Below are 15,463 nucleotides of genomic sequence, written 5' to 3' on the forward strand. Positions count from 1 at the left end.
ATTCCTTTCCTTTCTGCTCTCCCAGATCAAGTCACAATCAGTCCCACCTGAACTGTTTTAAACCCTAACTCTCCTTATCTCCAGACCTCCTTGTGCCCACAGCAGGAACTCTCTACCCTAAAACCTGAGTGTAACTGATTCTGCTACAACTGTTCACGAGCACCCCTACTGCCCAACCCAACTCTACTGTATTGTTTACAATGAACCTGTGCCCAGAGGAGGACATGGTTGCACTGTTCCCTCAGCCAGAAGATCCTCGTTCTCCCTCCTCTGGACCTGCTACACCCAGACATTTCTCAGGACTCTGATGTCGTCTCCGCTGGGGTTGGGCAGGGGTTCCTCATGGGCACGCCCACAGCACCCTTACTGAATTCAAACCCTAACACTTATGTTTGTTTGCTGGCTTGCTGTATCTCCTGCTGTATTAGAAAAATCCAGTTTGGTCTACCTACTCTGTCGTTCCAGTGTCTCCTTTATTGCTCACACAGAATACTTCCCCTCTAACACTCCAGCCACCAAATGGGAGAGGATTTTTCTCCACAGCAAGCAAGATTTCTCTGTGAAATCGGCCAGAGGTTCTGCAATTAACTCAACTCTGACAGTCCACCTAGAGAGTGCTAAAGGGCTCAGCCCCACATGACTGCTCCCCCTGCTACTTTTGACGTCAATCCCAAGTAGTAATCCAAGTCTTTCCCACAACTTCTGCCCAATTTATCTACAAATTGGAGGTTCCCACAACCCCCTCTCCTCAGGTCTGATTAATTTGCTAAAGGTCACAGAACTCAGGGAAACACTTCATGTCTGCCAGTTTATTAAAGGATATAATAAAGGATACAGGAAAACAGCCAGATAAAGAGATATACATACTTTTTTTTTCTAATATCTCACACGTCAACTGGGCTGTAAGTAGCTTGTTACAAGGTTTGCGTGGTACCTACCAAGTTAGGGATCATGGGTTCTTAACATTATATGGCTCCACAGAAAATATACCAAGGAAATCTGAAATAACAGATTTGTATGAACACTGATGAATATTTTTCCTATTCTTTGATAAAACTGAACCTAATAAAGCTACTCTTCAGTCCATCCCCTTAATATCTCCAAACTGAATGATCTATTCTTGGCACCTGAGAGAGGAGACTCAAATATTCTCATAGAGCCTGTTAGAAGGAGAAAAAAAACAAAAACTTAAGGCTCAGTGGAAACATTAGACTGTATCACCACTCTATGCCAACAGTTAAGTTCCAACTATTTACTTAGTTTTCCTTGGATGTGCTTCCAGGTTCAGAAGATATAGGAGCTACCAACACAGGGGAACTGCAGAGTAAGCCTCTTCCTGGCGGTACTTCCTGGCCAGTGCCCTTAGGGTATGGCAGTTCTTTAAGGCTTCTTTTCTGTTTTCTTGTTCTGATTTCATGCTGGTCTGCATTCATTCCTTACACATTTCCTCAGTTGAGTTCAGTTCAGTCTCTCAGTCATGTCCGTCTCTTTGTGATTCCATGAACCGCAGCACTCCAGGCCTCCCTATCGATCACCAACTCCCGGAGTCCACCCAAACCCATTTCCATTGAGTCAGTAATGGTATCCAACCATCTCATCCTCTGTCATCCCCTTCTCCTCCTGCCCTCAATCTTTCCCAGCATCAGGGTCTTTTCCAAAGAGTCAGCTCTTCGCATCAGGTGGCCAAAGTATTGGAGTTTCAGCTTTAGGATCAGTCCTGCCAATGAACACCCAGGACTGATTTCCTTTAGGATGGACTGGTTGAATCTCCTTGCAGTCCAAGGGACTCTCAAGAGTCTTCTCCAATACCACAGTTCAAAAGCATCAATTCTTTGGCGCTCAGCCTTCTTCACAGTCCAACTCTCACATCCATACATGACCACTAAAAACCATAGCCTTCACTAGATGGATCTTTGTTGGCAAAGTAATATCTCTGCTTTTTAATTTGCTGTCTAGGTTGGTCATAACTTTCCTTCCAAGGAGCAATCGTCTTTTAATTTCATGGCTGCAGTCACCATCTGCAGTGATTTTGGAGCCCCCGAAAATAAAGTCTCTCACTATTTCCATTGTTTCCCCATCTATTTCCCATGAAGTGATGGGACCAGATGCCATGATCTTCGTTTTCTGAATGTTGAGCTTTAAGCCAACTTTTTCACTCTCCTCTTTCACTTTCATCAAGAGGCCTTTTAGTCCTTCTTCACTATCCCATAAGGATGGTGTCATCTGCATATCTAAGTTATTGATATTTCTCCCAGCAATCTTGATTCCAGCTTGTGCTTCTTCCAGCCTAGCGTTTCTCATGATGTACTCTGCATAGAAGTTAAAAGAAGCAGGGTGACAATATACAGCCTTGACATACTCCTTTTCCTATTTGGAACCAGTCTGTTGTTCCATGTCCTGTTCTAACTGTTGCTTCCTGACCTGCATACAGGTTTCTCAAGAGGCAGGTCAGGTGATCTGGTATTTCCAACTCTTTCAGAATTTTCCAGTTTCTTGTGATCCACACAGTCAAAGGCTTTGGCATAGTCAAGAAAGCAGAAATAGATGTTTTTCTGGAACTCTCTTGCTTTTTCCATGATCCAGCGGATGCTGGCAATTTGATCTCTTGTTCCTCTGCCTTTTCTAAAACCAGCCTGAACATCTGGAAGTTCACGGTTCACGTATTGCTGAAGCCTGGCTTAGAGAATTTTGAGCATTACTTTACTAGCGTGTGAGATGAGTGCAATTTTGCGGTAGTTTGAGCATTCTTTGGCATTGCCTTCCTTTGAGATTGGAATGAAAACTGACCTTTTCCAGTCCTGTGGCCACTACTGAGTTTTTCAAATTTACTGGCATATTGAGTGCAGCACCCTGCCTCTAAAAGCACACAAACTTGCCTAACAAGATTCCCCTGGGATATAGAGAAGCTCTTTTACTATCTTTCTCCTATTTAATACCAACTCTGAACATAGCAGAGATATTACTTTGCCAACGAAGGTCCATCTAGTGAAGGCTATGGTTTTTCCAGTGGTCATGTATGGATGTGAGAGCTGGATTGTGAAGAAAGCTGAGTGCTGAAGAACTGATGCTTATGAACTGTGGTGTTGGAGAAGACTCTTGAGCGTCCCTTGGACTGCAAGGAGATTTAACCAGTCCACCCTAAAGGAGACCAGTCCTGGGTATTCATTGGCAGGACTGATCCTAAAGCTGAAACTCTAATACTTTGGCCACCTGATGTGAAGAGTTGACTCACTGGAAAAGCCCCTGATGCTGGGAGGGATTGGGGCCAGGAGGAGAAGGGGACAACAGAGGATGAGATGGCTGGATGGCATCACTGACTCAATGGACATGAGTTTGAGTGAACTCTGGGAGTTGGTGATGGACAGGCCTGGCGTGCTGTGATTCATGGGGTCTCCAAGAGTCGGACACAACTGAGCGACTGAACTGAACATATGACCTAATGTCTATAAACCTTGGGGCTTTGCATGTCTCTTGATCTTTATGTGATTTATTCATTATTCTTCCTCTATGTATGGCTTATTCTCTCTCTCATTATTGTCATGAGTCTTTAACATTAAAATGAAATAAATTTTCACTTATTTCCTTCCATAGGAATTGTTTTTGAAAAAATCAGCACTTACAGCATTTGAGGAAACAATTATCTAACATAAGATGCCCCGAGATCTTTTACACCTATACCCCCAGCAACTCACTCCTAAGACCATCACCAAACCTGGTTCTGAGTAACAGCCAGCTTTGTTCCCACTGTCCCACCTCCCTGCACTCCAGCACACTGGCCTCTAGATGTCTTAGCCAGCCTGAGGCCCAACTTCTAACTCCAAAGCAAACAGGGAAATAAGAGCCTGAATTTTAGAGTCTAGGAAGGGCTAGATCAGCTAGCAAATTAAAAAAAAAAAAAAGCTGACTAGTCCATCTGAGAGACTGGACTTATATTTTATCTAATTTTAATTAATTTGCATTTAAATAGCCAGATACGGCTAGCAGCTACTATGCTAGCAGCACAAGAGCTAGAGAATCTGGAGGTGGCACAGATCTAGAGAAAAAAACAAATACAGAGCTGCCCTATTGGTTACTTTTCAATGTTTACATTTTGGAAAGCCAGGATAAGGTAAGGCCCTGAGAGGCAGTGATGTCCTTGTCTCAGTGCTCTAAGCCGCCCACAGGTAGGCATCTCCAACAGTGAGATTCTCAACTCTCCTTTCTTCCTATGCCAGCTCTCTTTGGATCCAGCCACCAGCCACCTTAGCCCCATGTCTTTAAAAGAATTGTTTATTATTATTACACTCCTGCTTCTCTGTGCTTCAAGTTCCACAGCCCCAGCGTCTCCAAGAATTTCATCAGCATCTCAAATCCACAGTTTCTCAAATGTAATCCATTATCTTCTATCTTCCCCCATCCTCCAAACCTATGATTTTCCCTGTACTTCTTTTCTGCAAAGGTACCATCACGCAACCACGTTCCTTTTATATAAATCTAAATGTCACCCTTAACTTTCTCCTCTCTCTCAGCTCTCAAAATCTCCTCAGCATCTCTTCTATCAGCCTCATCTCCATTCCTGCTGCATTTACCCACACTTGAGACTTTGGTATCTCCGAAGCCTCCCTGACCCTCCCTGTCCTAACCTGTACTCCCCTCAACCAGCTTTCCCCAAAAGAGTCCAGGGCTCTTCCAGTCGGCTCCAACTGTATGCTCCAGGAATTCCTACTGCAATGCTCACTCTACTGTGCTAGAACTATCCACTCACTGCTCCTGCTCACCCACTACTTGAAGCCAAAAGTAAACTGGAAGGTTTTATGCATAGATATGGGCCACCTCTAATACAGAATGTGTTCAATAAATACTTGCTAAATGAGAACTGCAACAGATATCTGTTATGGACTGAATGTTTCATCCCCCCAAAATTCATTATGTTGAAGCCTTAACTCCCAACATGATTAGAAGGTAGGGCCTTTGAAAGGTAACTCGATTTAGATAAGGTCTTAAGGGTAGAACCCCCATAACAGGCTTAGTATTCCTTTAAGAAGAGACACCAGAGCTGCTTCTCTCAGGCTTGTCAGGATCCTGTGAGAAGGCAGCTGTCTGCAAGCCAAGAAAAGTCCCCATCAAGAATCAAATCTGCTGGTACCTTGATCTTGTTCTTCCATGACTCCAATAAAACTGTAAGAAAGAAAGGTCTGTGGAAGTGTTAGTCACTCAGTTGTATCTGACTCTTTTAAGACCCCATGGACTGTAGCCTGCCAGGCTCCTCTCTGTCCATGGAATTCTTCAGGTAAGAATACTGGAGTGGGTAGCCATTTCCTTATCCAGAAGATCTTCCCAACCCAGGGATCGAACCCAGGCTTCCTGCATTGCAGGAGGATTCTTTACTGTCTGAGCCACCAGGAAAACCCTTAAGTCACCCAGTCTACGGTAAATTGTTACAGCAGCCAGAATTGACTCAAATGACACTTCTCTAATTGTGCCCAACTCCAGGGTGTTCTAAAGCACAACCTTTTAGGTTACTCCCCTGGTCAAAACTCTTGGAGAGCTTTTTACTGATAGACTACAAACTTCTAAACTTTTTAGCCAATCAATCATTCAGGAACTACCCGGAATCTCAGCTTCTAGCCTACTGTTCTAACACCATCCTCCACACCTTTACTCTTCCACCCCTGACTTGCCTCAGATTGCTCCCCTCCCCTGCACTATCCTGACATGTTCTGACCCTGCCTCCTTTCACTTCAGGGTCCATTTCAGCTGCCACTGCATCCAGAGACCAACATAGCCAAGGGTCCTCTCCCCACCTCAACACCTCCTGCCTCTACCCATACCTGTCTTTTTCTAATGCAATCACATTTTCCATGAGAGAATATAGTCAGAAGGAAAAGAAAATCACCTATATTTGAAACTGGCTTAGAGATTCTCTTAGGAGGACTAACCCTCTAATCCAAAACACCATTTCTCAAACCCACCGAGGGGCCACATTATAGGGAGAAGAAAACAAAACCACAACCAGAACCACAAAGTCAGTCAGATGCTAACACTGACAAGTAGCTGTAAGAAACAAAACTGAGTATTATTTTTCACCACTGCTCCCACTGGAGCATCAACTAGAGCAGTTAAATCACCACCACTCCCAACTCTTTATTTTGAAGACTATCCCCAGGAACATCAGTGAAACTCAGATGATCAATGCATGTGCAGCCCTTGTCTTGCTCACCTGGCTGTGAACTCCTTGGGGACAAGAGCCTGTGTGATCCAACTGATAAACTTAACACATCACGTTAGCTAGATGCTTTGGGCAAAGTCCTACATTTCACCTTTCCGCAGAACCACTACGAAAGTTCTAAAGCCACTTTCAATTCTAAGACTATCAGATTCTATGAAATTAGTGTGCAGACCCTGTGGTCCTTGAATGAGGAAGGAGATGGATGCATGTCCTAAGAGCAGAGAGGCAGTGACCAAAATAATCCTACCAACTGGGTATCAAAAAGGGACCAGCTCTAACCTAACCCCCTACCTCCGCCCTATCAACAAGAAGTCATTCAAAATGAGATTCAAAATCCCACTAGGATGCTCCACTGGCTAAGACTCCACATACTCAATGCAAGAGCCAGGCTTGATCCCCCTAGTCAGGCAACTAGAGCCCACGTGATACAACTAACGGTTTGCATGCTACAAAGGAAACTGAAGATCCCCCATGCACAACAGGGACCAGCACAGCCAAATAAATAAAAATAATAAATATTTTCAAACTGCCTTTTACCTTATTTTTTAAGTTTTCTTAGCGTAAGTAATTTAACTAGTGATTAAATAAGGGCGGCATACTGTTCCTATTTTTATTACAAAATATTTTCTGACAAAAACTTTCTACAACCTCAAATTCCAACACATGAATTATTTCTTCATGAACATTTTTGGATAAGCTTTTCATCTGTTTTCCTTCTTTTATTTCATCTTCTATTTTCTTATAAGCTCTGAGGGAGCCCATGTTAACACACTTCTTGGCATCCCTGTTCTAAGTCATCCTGGTAGCTCACGTGCTGATCTTTACAGCTTCTCTCCTTGATATGTCACATTCCTCCCAGTAGCTCAATCCCACTGATTTCAGTTCTATTACTCCTCTTTTTCTTCTCCCTTTTTAATGCTTAACTTTTATAGCCAAAGAATAAAGTAAAAATTCCATAACATCTCTAAATGAAACTGCTCAAGTGTTAAATTAACTTTATATTCACATTATTTTTATGTCTAACTACATAGTATATCCATATTCCCAGCTCCCATATACTTGTTGTACTCCTGGTGAACATGAATCTGGAAATTAAGGCTTTGAGGAATACTCCTTCCCAACTGCACGCCTAAAAAAACAATGGCATTTGGAAAACCTCCAAACAGGCAAGGCTAGAAACTGACAAGTCTTTTAGAATACAAGAAACATAAAACAATGAATGGGCGGACATTGGGACCCAAGAAGCTCTGGGCCCAGAAGACCTTAGTCAGGCAACTTCCATGGGGAAACAGGGGCTCAGGGGTCCCCGCATAGGGGGAGGGCCAGAACCAGGCAGTACACAAGGGCCAGCAGGTCTCCTCACTCCTTGGTCTGCACCACCGGGGGAAGACAGGAAGACCTCCCACTGTAAGACCAGGTTCTGGACTGGATCCAGGAAAGAAAAGGCAAAACTATAGAGAGAGAAGCAGGGAGTTGCAGGGAGAGAGAAGAAAATATCAAAAGTAACGAGAGGATTTCACACCAGATGAAAGTATAATAGAACAATGAGAAAAATAGTACATTAAGGTCATTTGTACATTTTAAAATTCACAAACATTTAAAAACACATACATATAAGAAATTAAGAACCAAAAACAGGCAGATATAAACTGAATAGTAACTTTAGAAAAAAGAAATACAATCATGGCAATGAAAGTTCAACGTAAACACACAACTGCACACAAAGAATTAATAAACTGGAAAATAACACTGGGGAATCCAGCCAGAAGGAAGCACTAGAGAAAGACTTACAAACCATAAGAAAGCAGTTAAAGAAAAATGGAGCTAGAACGGGAGGCTGTACTGTACAGTTAACAGAAATCCATTCAAGAGTTCAGAGCAAAATACAGTTATTTTCAGAAGTGCAAACACACACAGACAGTGACCATTCACAGACCCTTGGTATGGTTTAAAAGACAAGTGAACAAAGAGAAGAGGGACACAAAAAACAACAGTGAATATGAAAACTGATAACATATATGGGTGAATTTAACCGCTAATTGTGTACTATCACAATCTGAATGCTAAAATAAGCCTAAATCCCTAAACCATAATGACAAAGCAGACCCAACTGAACTAAAGTTTTTGTCTCTCAAGTAGAGTAGGGCAGGGTAAATGGTCTGCTGAGCAAATGGTGCAGGAGAGACAAGTCAAAACCCAGGCATGAACTTTCCTTTTCATTTTTCAAAGATGCTCCAGTTGAAATCTGAAAACCTGATTTCTCTCTTCCTCTAGATAAGCCTTCAGTATAACAGAAATTTCTACTTTGAAGAAAGAAAACAAGTAACACCACTTACAAAATCAGTGAAATATCTCCCTGATTTCACAGAGTAAAAATAAAAATATTACTGTAGATTTGGTCAACCAACGTACTCAAAGATGCTGTGTTCGTATTTTTCTTACTGGGTATTTGCAACAAGGCAAATTCCAGGACACTGTTTTAAAGAATCCTAGAATGGTATTCTTGACATTACCATTTCTAATATTAAGGGGGAAAAAACCTGAGGCAAGATCCCTCTAAAGAGGTTTTTCTTTTTTAAACTAACACTATAGGTATCTTTACACACATCAAATCATAATCCTATATCTGAAAAAAAAATTAGCACTGAATATAATGAATGTGTGTCATCAACCTTATCTGACTTATCTGATATCACTTATCCAGGCAAAATATCTCTATCTTGGATGCTATTACCATAATACAAGTCACGGACATTTGGGTTCCAAACAATGAATGCATTCATTCATCCTCCCACCTTGAAATACAAGTCTGAAGTTGGGTCACAGATTATTTCATAAAAACACATTTTGGGAGATAAAATTAAGCCTTCAACATCCTCTAGTACACAGTAAACACTGGGCCAGTTTTACAGTGTGCACAGCAACGCATGCTTCCTTCCTGGAGTTAATCCTATCAGGTGAGTCCAGGCAGTGAGTGAGTGAAGTCGCTCAGTCGAGTCCGACTCTTTGCGACCCCATGGACTCTAGACTACCAGGCTTCTCTGTCCATGGGATTCTCCAGGCAAGAATACTGGAGTGGGTTGCCATTTCCTTCTCCAGGGGATCTTCTCAACCCAGGGATCAAACCCAGGTCTCCCGCATTACAGGCAGACGCTTTACCCTCTGAGCCACCAGGAAAGCCCTGACTCTGGGCAGAAAGCAAGCCAACCATTGTCAGACAACAGGGTTCCCAAAGACTATCTTGTGTGAAAAGCATTTGCTCTTCAATCGCCTTAACTTTCACTGAGAACAGAAGTATTAATGTTAATCCTATTCAATGCAGAAACTACTTTACAGTGACTTAAGAAGAAAGGAAGACAGGGAATGCTGTTACCGGAAGAGTAAAGAAAGACGGGTGCTTCGCTTCATCTTCATATTTGCCTTCAGCTGAACTTCCAGCCTCCATGGATTTGGATGTAGTGTTCTTACCAATACCCATCATTAAGAGAAAAAGAGTAGCTTGGGGACTGCAGTGGTTGGAAGTTCAGAGACAGCTCTTCCAGTGCCGATTCTCAGGCAGAGATGAGCCCCACAAGTGCCATTTCTTAGCACCTAGAAAAAAAGAAAGCAGCCAAATCATGTCAAGCATACAAACAACACACAAGACACACAGACCTTGTGTTTCCTGCACAGGAAAGTCAGAGTACAATTATATCCAAACATTAAAAACACTCATTACTTTATCACTTTTCAAGTCCTCATCCACCTTCATTTATAGTCATTCAGATTCTGAACCACCCTCTGGAGAGGGGGACCACCAAAATTGACTATCAAAAATATCATAATATTAGGGAGGAAAAAAATAGAAGAGGCATTTCTTTGACATGCATTACAGTATCTATCTTTTAGTCCAGCACTATCCAACAGAACCTTTCTACAACGATGTTAATATCCTACATCTGTCTTGTCCAATACATTCGTCACTAGTCACAGGATACTAAGCACTTAAAATGTGACAAGCCCAAGTCTTCCCTGGGGGCTCAGTGGTAAAGAATGCAGCTGTTAATGCAGGAGACACGGGTGCGATCCCTGGTCGGGAAGATTCCACATGCCGCGAGGCAACTAGAGGCAACTAAGACTGTGTGCCACAATTACTGAGCCTGTGCTAGAGCCTGGGAGCTACAACTGCTGCAGCCTGTGCACCCTAGAGCCTGTGCTCCACAACTAGACAAGGCGCACGACGAGAAGCCCCCACTTGCGGTAACTAGAGAAAAGCCCACAGCAACAAAGATATAGCGCAACCATAAATAAATAAATAAAATTATTTTGAAAATGTAACTAGTGCAGATACAGAAACTGAACCTTTATTTGTATCAAATTTAAGTTTGGCTAGCGGTGATCATACTAGACAGCTCAGCCACAGCCCACTTACTAGGACTGTATGGATCTTAGCTCCCAAACCAGCGACTGAACCTGCACCTTCAGCAGTGAAAGTGTGGAGTCTAAGCCACAGGACCACCAGGGAATTCCCTAAGATAGATAAAAAATACCGCATGCAGGTAGAGGGGAAAAGGGACAGGAGACATCCACTGGCACTCAGGTTAGAACAATGTCAGATCTTAGCATCATATAATTTCCCACAGAGAATGAATAAGCCAGACAAGTTGTCCTGCAAATGAGAAGGCAGGCCTACAAGAAGTTTGGAAAGACAAGTAGAAAACCTTCTGTTCAGGGAATTTTCTTAAGACACCTCAATCAATAAATACTTTAGATAGGCTGGAGAAAAACAGAAATATAAACAATAAGAAAACAAAAAATTGGAGAATTCAACAGTTAAAGGGCAAAAAGGAAAAATAATAGAAATAGCTGCCAGAATGTCAAGTTGCCTCAGTAGGATAGAGCTAGGTACACAAACACAAAAATTTTTGAGGTGGCTCTTTCGGTCTAAATGTTCATCCACATTCTGCATTCTTGTTCACATCTCATCCATCATTCTTTAACGCAGTGGCTCTCAGTGAGGAGTGATTTTTTTTTTCTTCCAGGGGATATCTGGCAATGTCTGAAGATACTTTTGGTCATCACAACTGGGAGATAGCTGCTAGTATCTAATAAATGGAGGCCAGGTGTGCTGCTAAACATTCTGTAGAATGCATAGGACAGATAATACTTTTTTGTTATATTCGATGCAAATATCTTAGTCCAGTGTTTTGCTTGCTCACGAATTCTGTGAATGATCTTTTAGAATTGTTTTTATTTTTATGTAACCAAATCCATCAGTCGCCTACACTGTGATTTGGCCACTGCCATCCATCAGCTTTCCAAGATCTGAACAAAAAGAGTGTGACAACAAGCATACCTAAATATATTAATAAAATCTGCCAGGAGAGACCCTGACAGATTTTTACCATGGCCAAGACCTTATGTTTTCCAGAAGACAGGACAAGCAAAGTGGATGGTGGAAACTGTTGGGTCTTTATAAGACTACCTGCCAGTCACTTCCAGAGGGACCATAACCTCTTTGCTCTACATCCAGCCCCACTGCCATCTGCATGCCAGCAGAGCTTTCAAATCTATACTTACCCAAGTTAGGGGAAATGAAAGAACTTTAATGCAGAATACATTTATTCTACTTGCCGGGGAAGACTGAAGGCAGGAGGAGAAGGAGACGACAGAGGATGAGATGGTTAGATGGCATCACCAACTCGAGGGACATGAGTTTGAGCAAGCTCCATGAGTCGGTGATGGACAGGGAAGCCTGGCGTGCTGCAGTCCATGGGGTCACAGAGTTGAACATGACTGAACAACTGAACTGAACTAAACCCACGTTAACTTTAGCTAAAACGACAGGACTTAAATGCAGAATACGTTTATTTTACTAAGTTAATTTTATCTTCATGTTTGTTTCAGACGTATACGTCCATTGCAGGAGCCAACCCTCCCCATTGGCCCTCATCACCAGAAACAGAGAGGGATAAAATTCCATCTGGACGAGACCACTTTTCATCAAGTACTCTGTACTCCATTTCTCTACCCAATGTTTAACTGACCCTTACAAGCTTCCTGGAGTGTGCAGTCAAGTGGGTTTTAGTAAGCATTACTATAAACAAAGCTAGTGGAGGTTATGCATTTCCAGCTGAGCTATTTAAAATCATTTAAAGATGATGCTGTTGAAGTGCTGTACTCAGTATACCAGCAAATTTGTAAAACTCAGCAGTGGCCACAGGGCTCGAAAAGGTCAGTTTTCATTCCAATCCCAAAGAAGCACAAGGCCAAAGAATGTTATAACTACTGCATGATTGTACTTACCTCACATGCAAGGCAAGGTAATGCTCAAAATCTTCAAGCTAGACTTCAACAGTATGTGAATCAAAAACTTCCAGATGTACAAAAGTAAAGTTAGTCGCTCAGTCATGCCAGACTCTTTGTGACCCCATGGACTGTAGCCCACCAGCGTCCTCTGTCCATGGAATTCTCCAGGCAAGAATTCTGGAGTGGGTTGCCATTTCCTTCTCCAGGGGATCTTCCCAACCCTGGGATCAAAGCCAGGCCACCTGCAGTGCAACAGACCATTTACCAACTGAGCCACCAGGGAAGCCCTAAGTGTAGATGTACACGCTAGATTTACAACAGGTAGAGGAACCAGAGACAAAACCACCAACATCCACTTGATCACAGGAGAAACAAGGGAATCCCAGAAAAACATCCGTTTCTGCTTCACTGACTACACTAAAGCCTTTGACTGTGTGGATCACAAGAAACTCTGCAAAGAGATGGGGATACCAGACAGCCTTACCTGCCTCCTCAGAAACCTGTACACAGGTCAAGAAACAACAGTTAGAACTGGACATAGAACAGTAGGTTGGTTCAAAATTGGGAAAGGAGTACATCAAGGCTGTATATTGTCACCCTGCTTATTTAACATATTCAGAGTATATCATATGAAATGCTGGGCTGGATGAAGCACAAGCTGGAATCATGATTGCAGGGAAAAATATCAATAACCTCAGATATCCAGATGACACCACCCTAACAGCAGAAAGTGAAGAGGAACTAAAGAGCCTCTTGATGAAGGTGAAAGAGGAGAGTGAAAAACTGACTTAAAACTCAACTTACAAAAAATTAAGATCATGGCATCTGGCCCCATCACTTCACAGCAAATAGAGAGGGGAAAAATGCAAACAGTGACAGACTTTATTTTCTTGGGCTCCAAAATCACTGTGGACGGTGTCTGGAGCCATGAAATTTAAAGACACTTGCTCCATGGAAGAGAAGCTATGACAAACCTAGGCCGTGGATTAAAAAGTAGAGACATCACTTTGCTAACAAAGATTCATCTAGTCAGAGCTATGGTTTCTCCAGTAGTCATGTATGGTTGTGACAACTGGACCAATAAGAAGGCTGAGCCCCAAAGAACTGATGCTTTCAAACTGTGGTGTTGGCGAAGACTCTTGAGAATCCTTTGGACAGCAGGGATCAAACTAGTCAATGCTAAAGGCAAACAACCTTGAATATTCATGGGAAGGGCTGAAGCTGAAGCTGTAATCCTTTGGCCATCTGATACTAAGACTTACTGAAAAAGACCTTGAAGCTGGGAAAGACTGAGGGCAGGGGAGAAGGTGGCGACAGAGGATGAGATGCTTGTATGGATCATAAACTCAGTGGACACGAGTTTGAGACAGTGAGATAGTGAAGGACAAGGAAGCCTGGCATGCTGCACTCCATGGGGTTGCAAAGAGTGGGACCCGACTGGGTGATTGAACAACAACACAAGCTATACTGAGGGGACCCATCCACTCCCTTTTGCCTGTCTCTCACAGAACATCAGCCTTTGGAAAGTCCTAAAGACGTAGACCCAAGTGAGCCTAAAAGGTTCTGGGGCCAAAGAAAGTATAGGGCAGGAAGTTTGAGAAAGGTTTTGGGGCAGAGGGCTACAAAGTCCAGGAAGATGGACAAATGGAGGGAAGAAGAAAAGGAAGAAAAGGAGAAGACAGTGACCACTGAAAATGAAAATATATTTCTGAAAGTCCCAAAATGACAAAGCACTCAACAGCCAAGTACTCAAGACTTATGAAGACCGCCTCAAGGCCAGAAACCACGCACTAACCTGAGATGAGAGTCTTTTATGTGTAGAGTTGAACTTTCAAGCGGGGAAATGTCAAGGCCTAAAGGAAATGCAGCAAAAGATTTTAAACAGTGAAGTTTAGGGGCTATGTTAGAATTTGTGGTAAAACAGAAGGCAAAATCTGCCAAAAAACCTGAAATGGGAAAGTGTCCTCCCACAGTGCCTAACTGACTCTTCTTCCTACTCTGTGCAAAACACAGAGAACAAGCAACGCCCATGCTATCTGCATCCTGCATCACTCATTCAATGTACATGAATTTAAGCAAACTCCAGGAGACAGTTAAGGACGGGGAAGCCTGGTGTGCTTCAGTCCATGGGGTCACAAAGAGCCGGATACGACTGAGTGACTGAATAACAAGTGCTATCTTGCCCCTGAGCCCAAGACAAGGGGAAAGACGGGGCTGAGGGATAAAAGGTCTGATTCATCAATAATGAAAATGATAATAATGACAGTAGTTTTCCAGCTATGTGTCCATGTGTGCCAGAGACATCTCTTACCTCTCATTATATAAACAAAAATGACTACTTGATAGGCACACTAACTCTATGAAAGTGGAAACTGAGCTTCAGAGAAATTAATAATAACTTGCCAAAGGACACCCAGTTATAAGCAGTGCAACAACAGAACTCAAACTTTTAAATCAGTATTCCTGTCCTAACAATGTTTATACAAACAAGACATAAGTTTCAAGCTGGCAGAGCTCCTTCTCCAGAGCTTAAGCCTGCCCTCCTCAGACCAAGAACTCCCAAATATGTGCACTTCTACTGCATAAACCATCATCTCAACAGCACAAAAGCCTCCTGTGTTTCATCTTGATGGCTCTACCGCAGCAGGAACGGCCATGCTACAGAAACTACCATACCGTTTGATTGTGTCCTGATTAGCCCAAGAATGACATCCAAATTCCTTAACGAGGTTTCAGGTCCACTGTGAAGCCTACTATGTAACTTGACCCTGCTACGCTGTGGTTTCCATCTTTCAGTTAGTTCCCTGATGGCGTCAGATGTTAGCCTCTGGCCCTTGCACATGCTGTTCCTCCAAACACTTTCATCTCACCCATTTCCCTCAGGGTAACTCCATCAGTCTGGCCTCTGAGCATTGTATTTCATCATAGCATCTGGGAACCATAAAGATGGTTATGACACAGCACGAT

The 15,463-nt window shown here is 42.7% G+C and overlaps 1 protein-coding gene across 2 annotated transcripts in view; it reads right to left on the minus strand.

Annotated features, from left to right (window-relative positions):
* SLC23A2 (solute carrier family 23 member 2) overlaps nucleotides 1-15,463 on the minus strand; it is a 138,169-nt gene that overhangs the window by 77,605 nt on the left and 45,101 nt on the right. For both annotated transcript variants that reach the window (XM_027976819.3, XM_012188662.5), the window contains exon 2: nucleotides 9,582-9,799. In XM_027976819.3, coding sequence (XP_027832620.1) covers nucleotides 9,582-9,689 — 108 coding nt within the window. In that variant the 5' untranslated portion in view covers nucleotides 9,690-9,799. The remainder of the gene's footprint in view (nucleotides 1-9,581; nucleotides 9,800-15,463) is intronic.

This window comes from Ovis aries, chromosome 13 (assembly GCF_016772045.2).
Source record: "Ovis aries strain OAR_USU_Benz2616 breed Rambouillet chromosome 13, ARS-UI_Ramb_v3.0, whole genome shotgun sequence".
Classification (NCBI taxonomy): domain Eukaryota; kingdom Metazoa; phylum Chordata; class Mammalia; order Artiodactyla; family Bovidae; genus Ovis; species Ovis aries.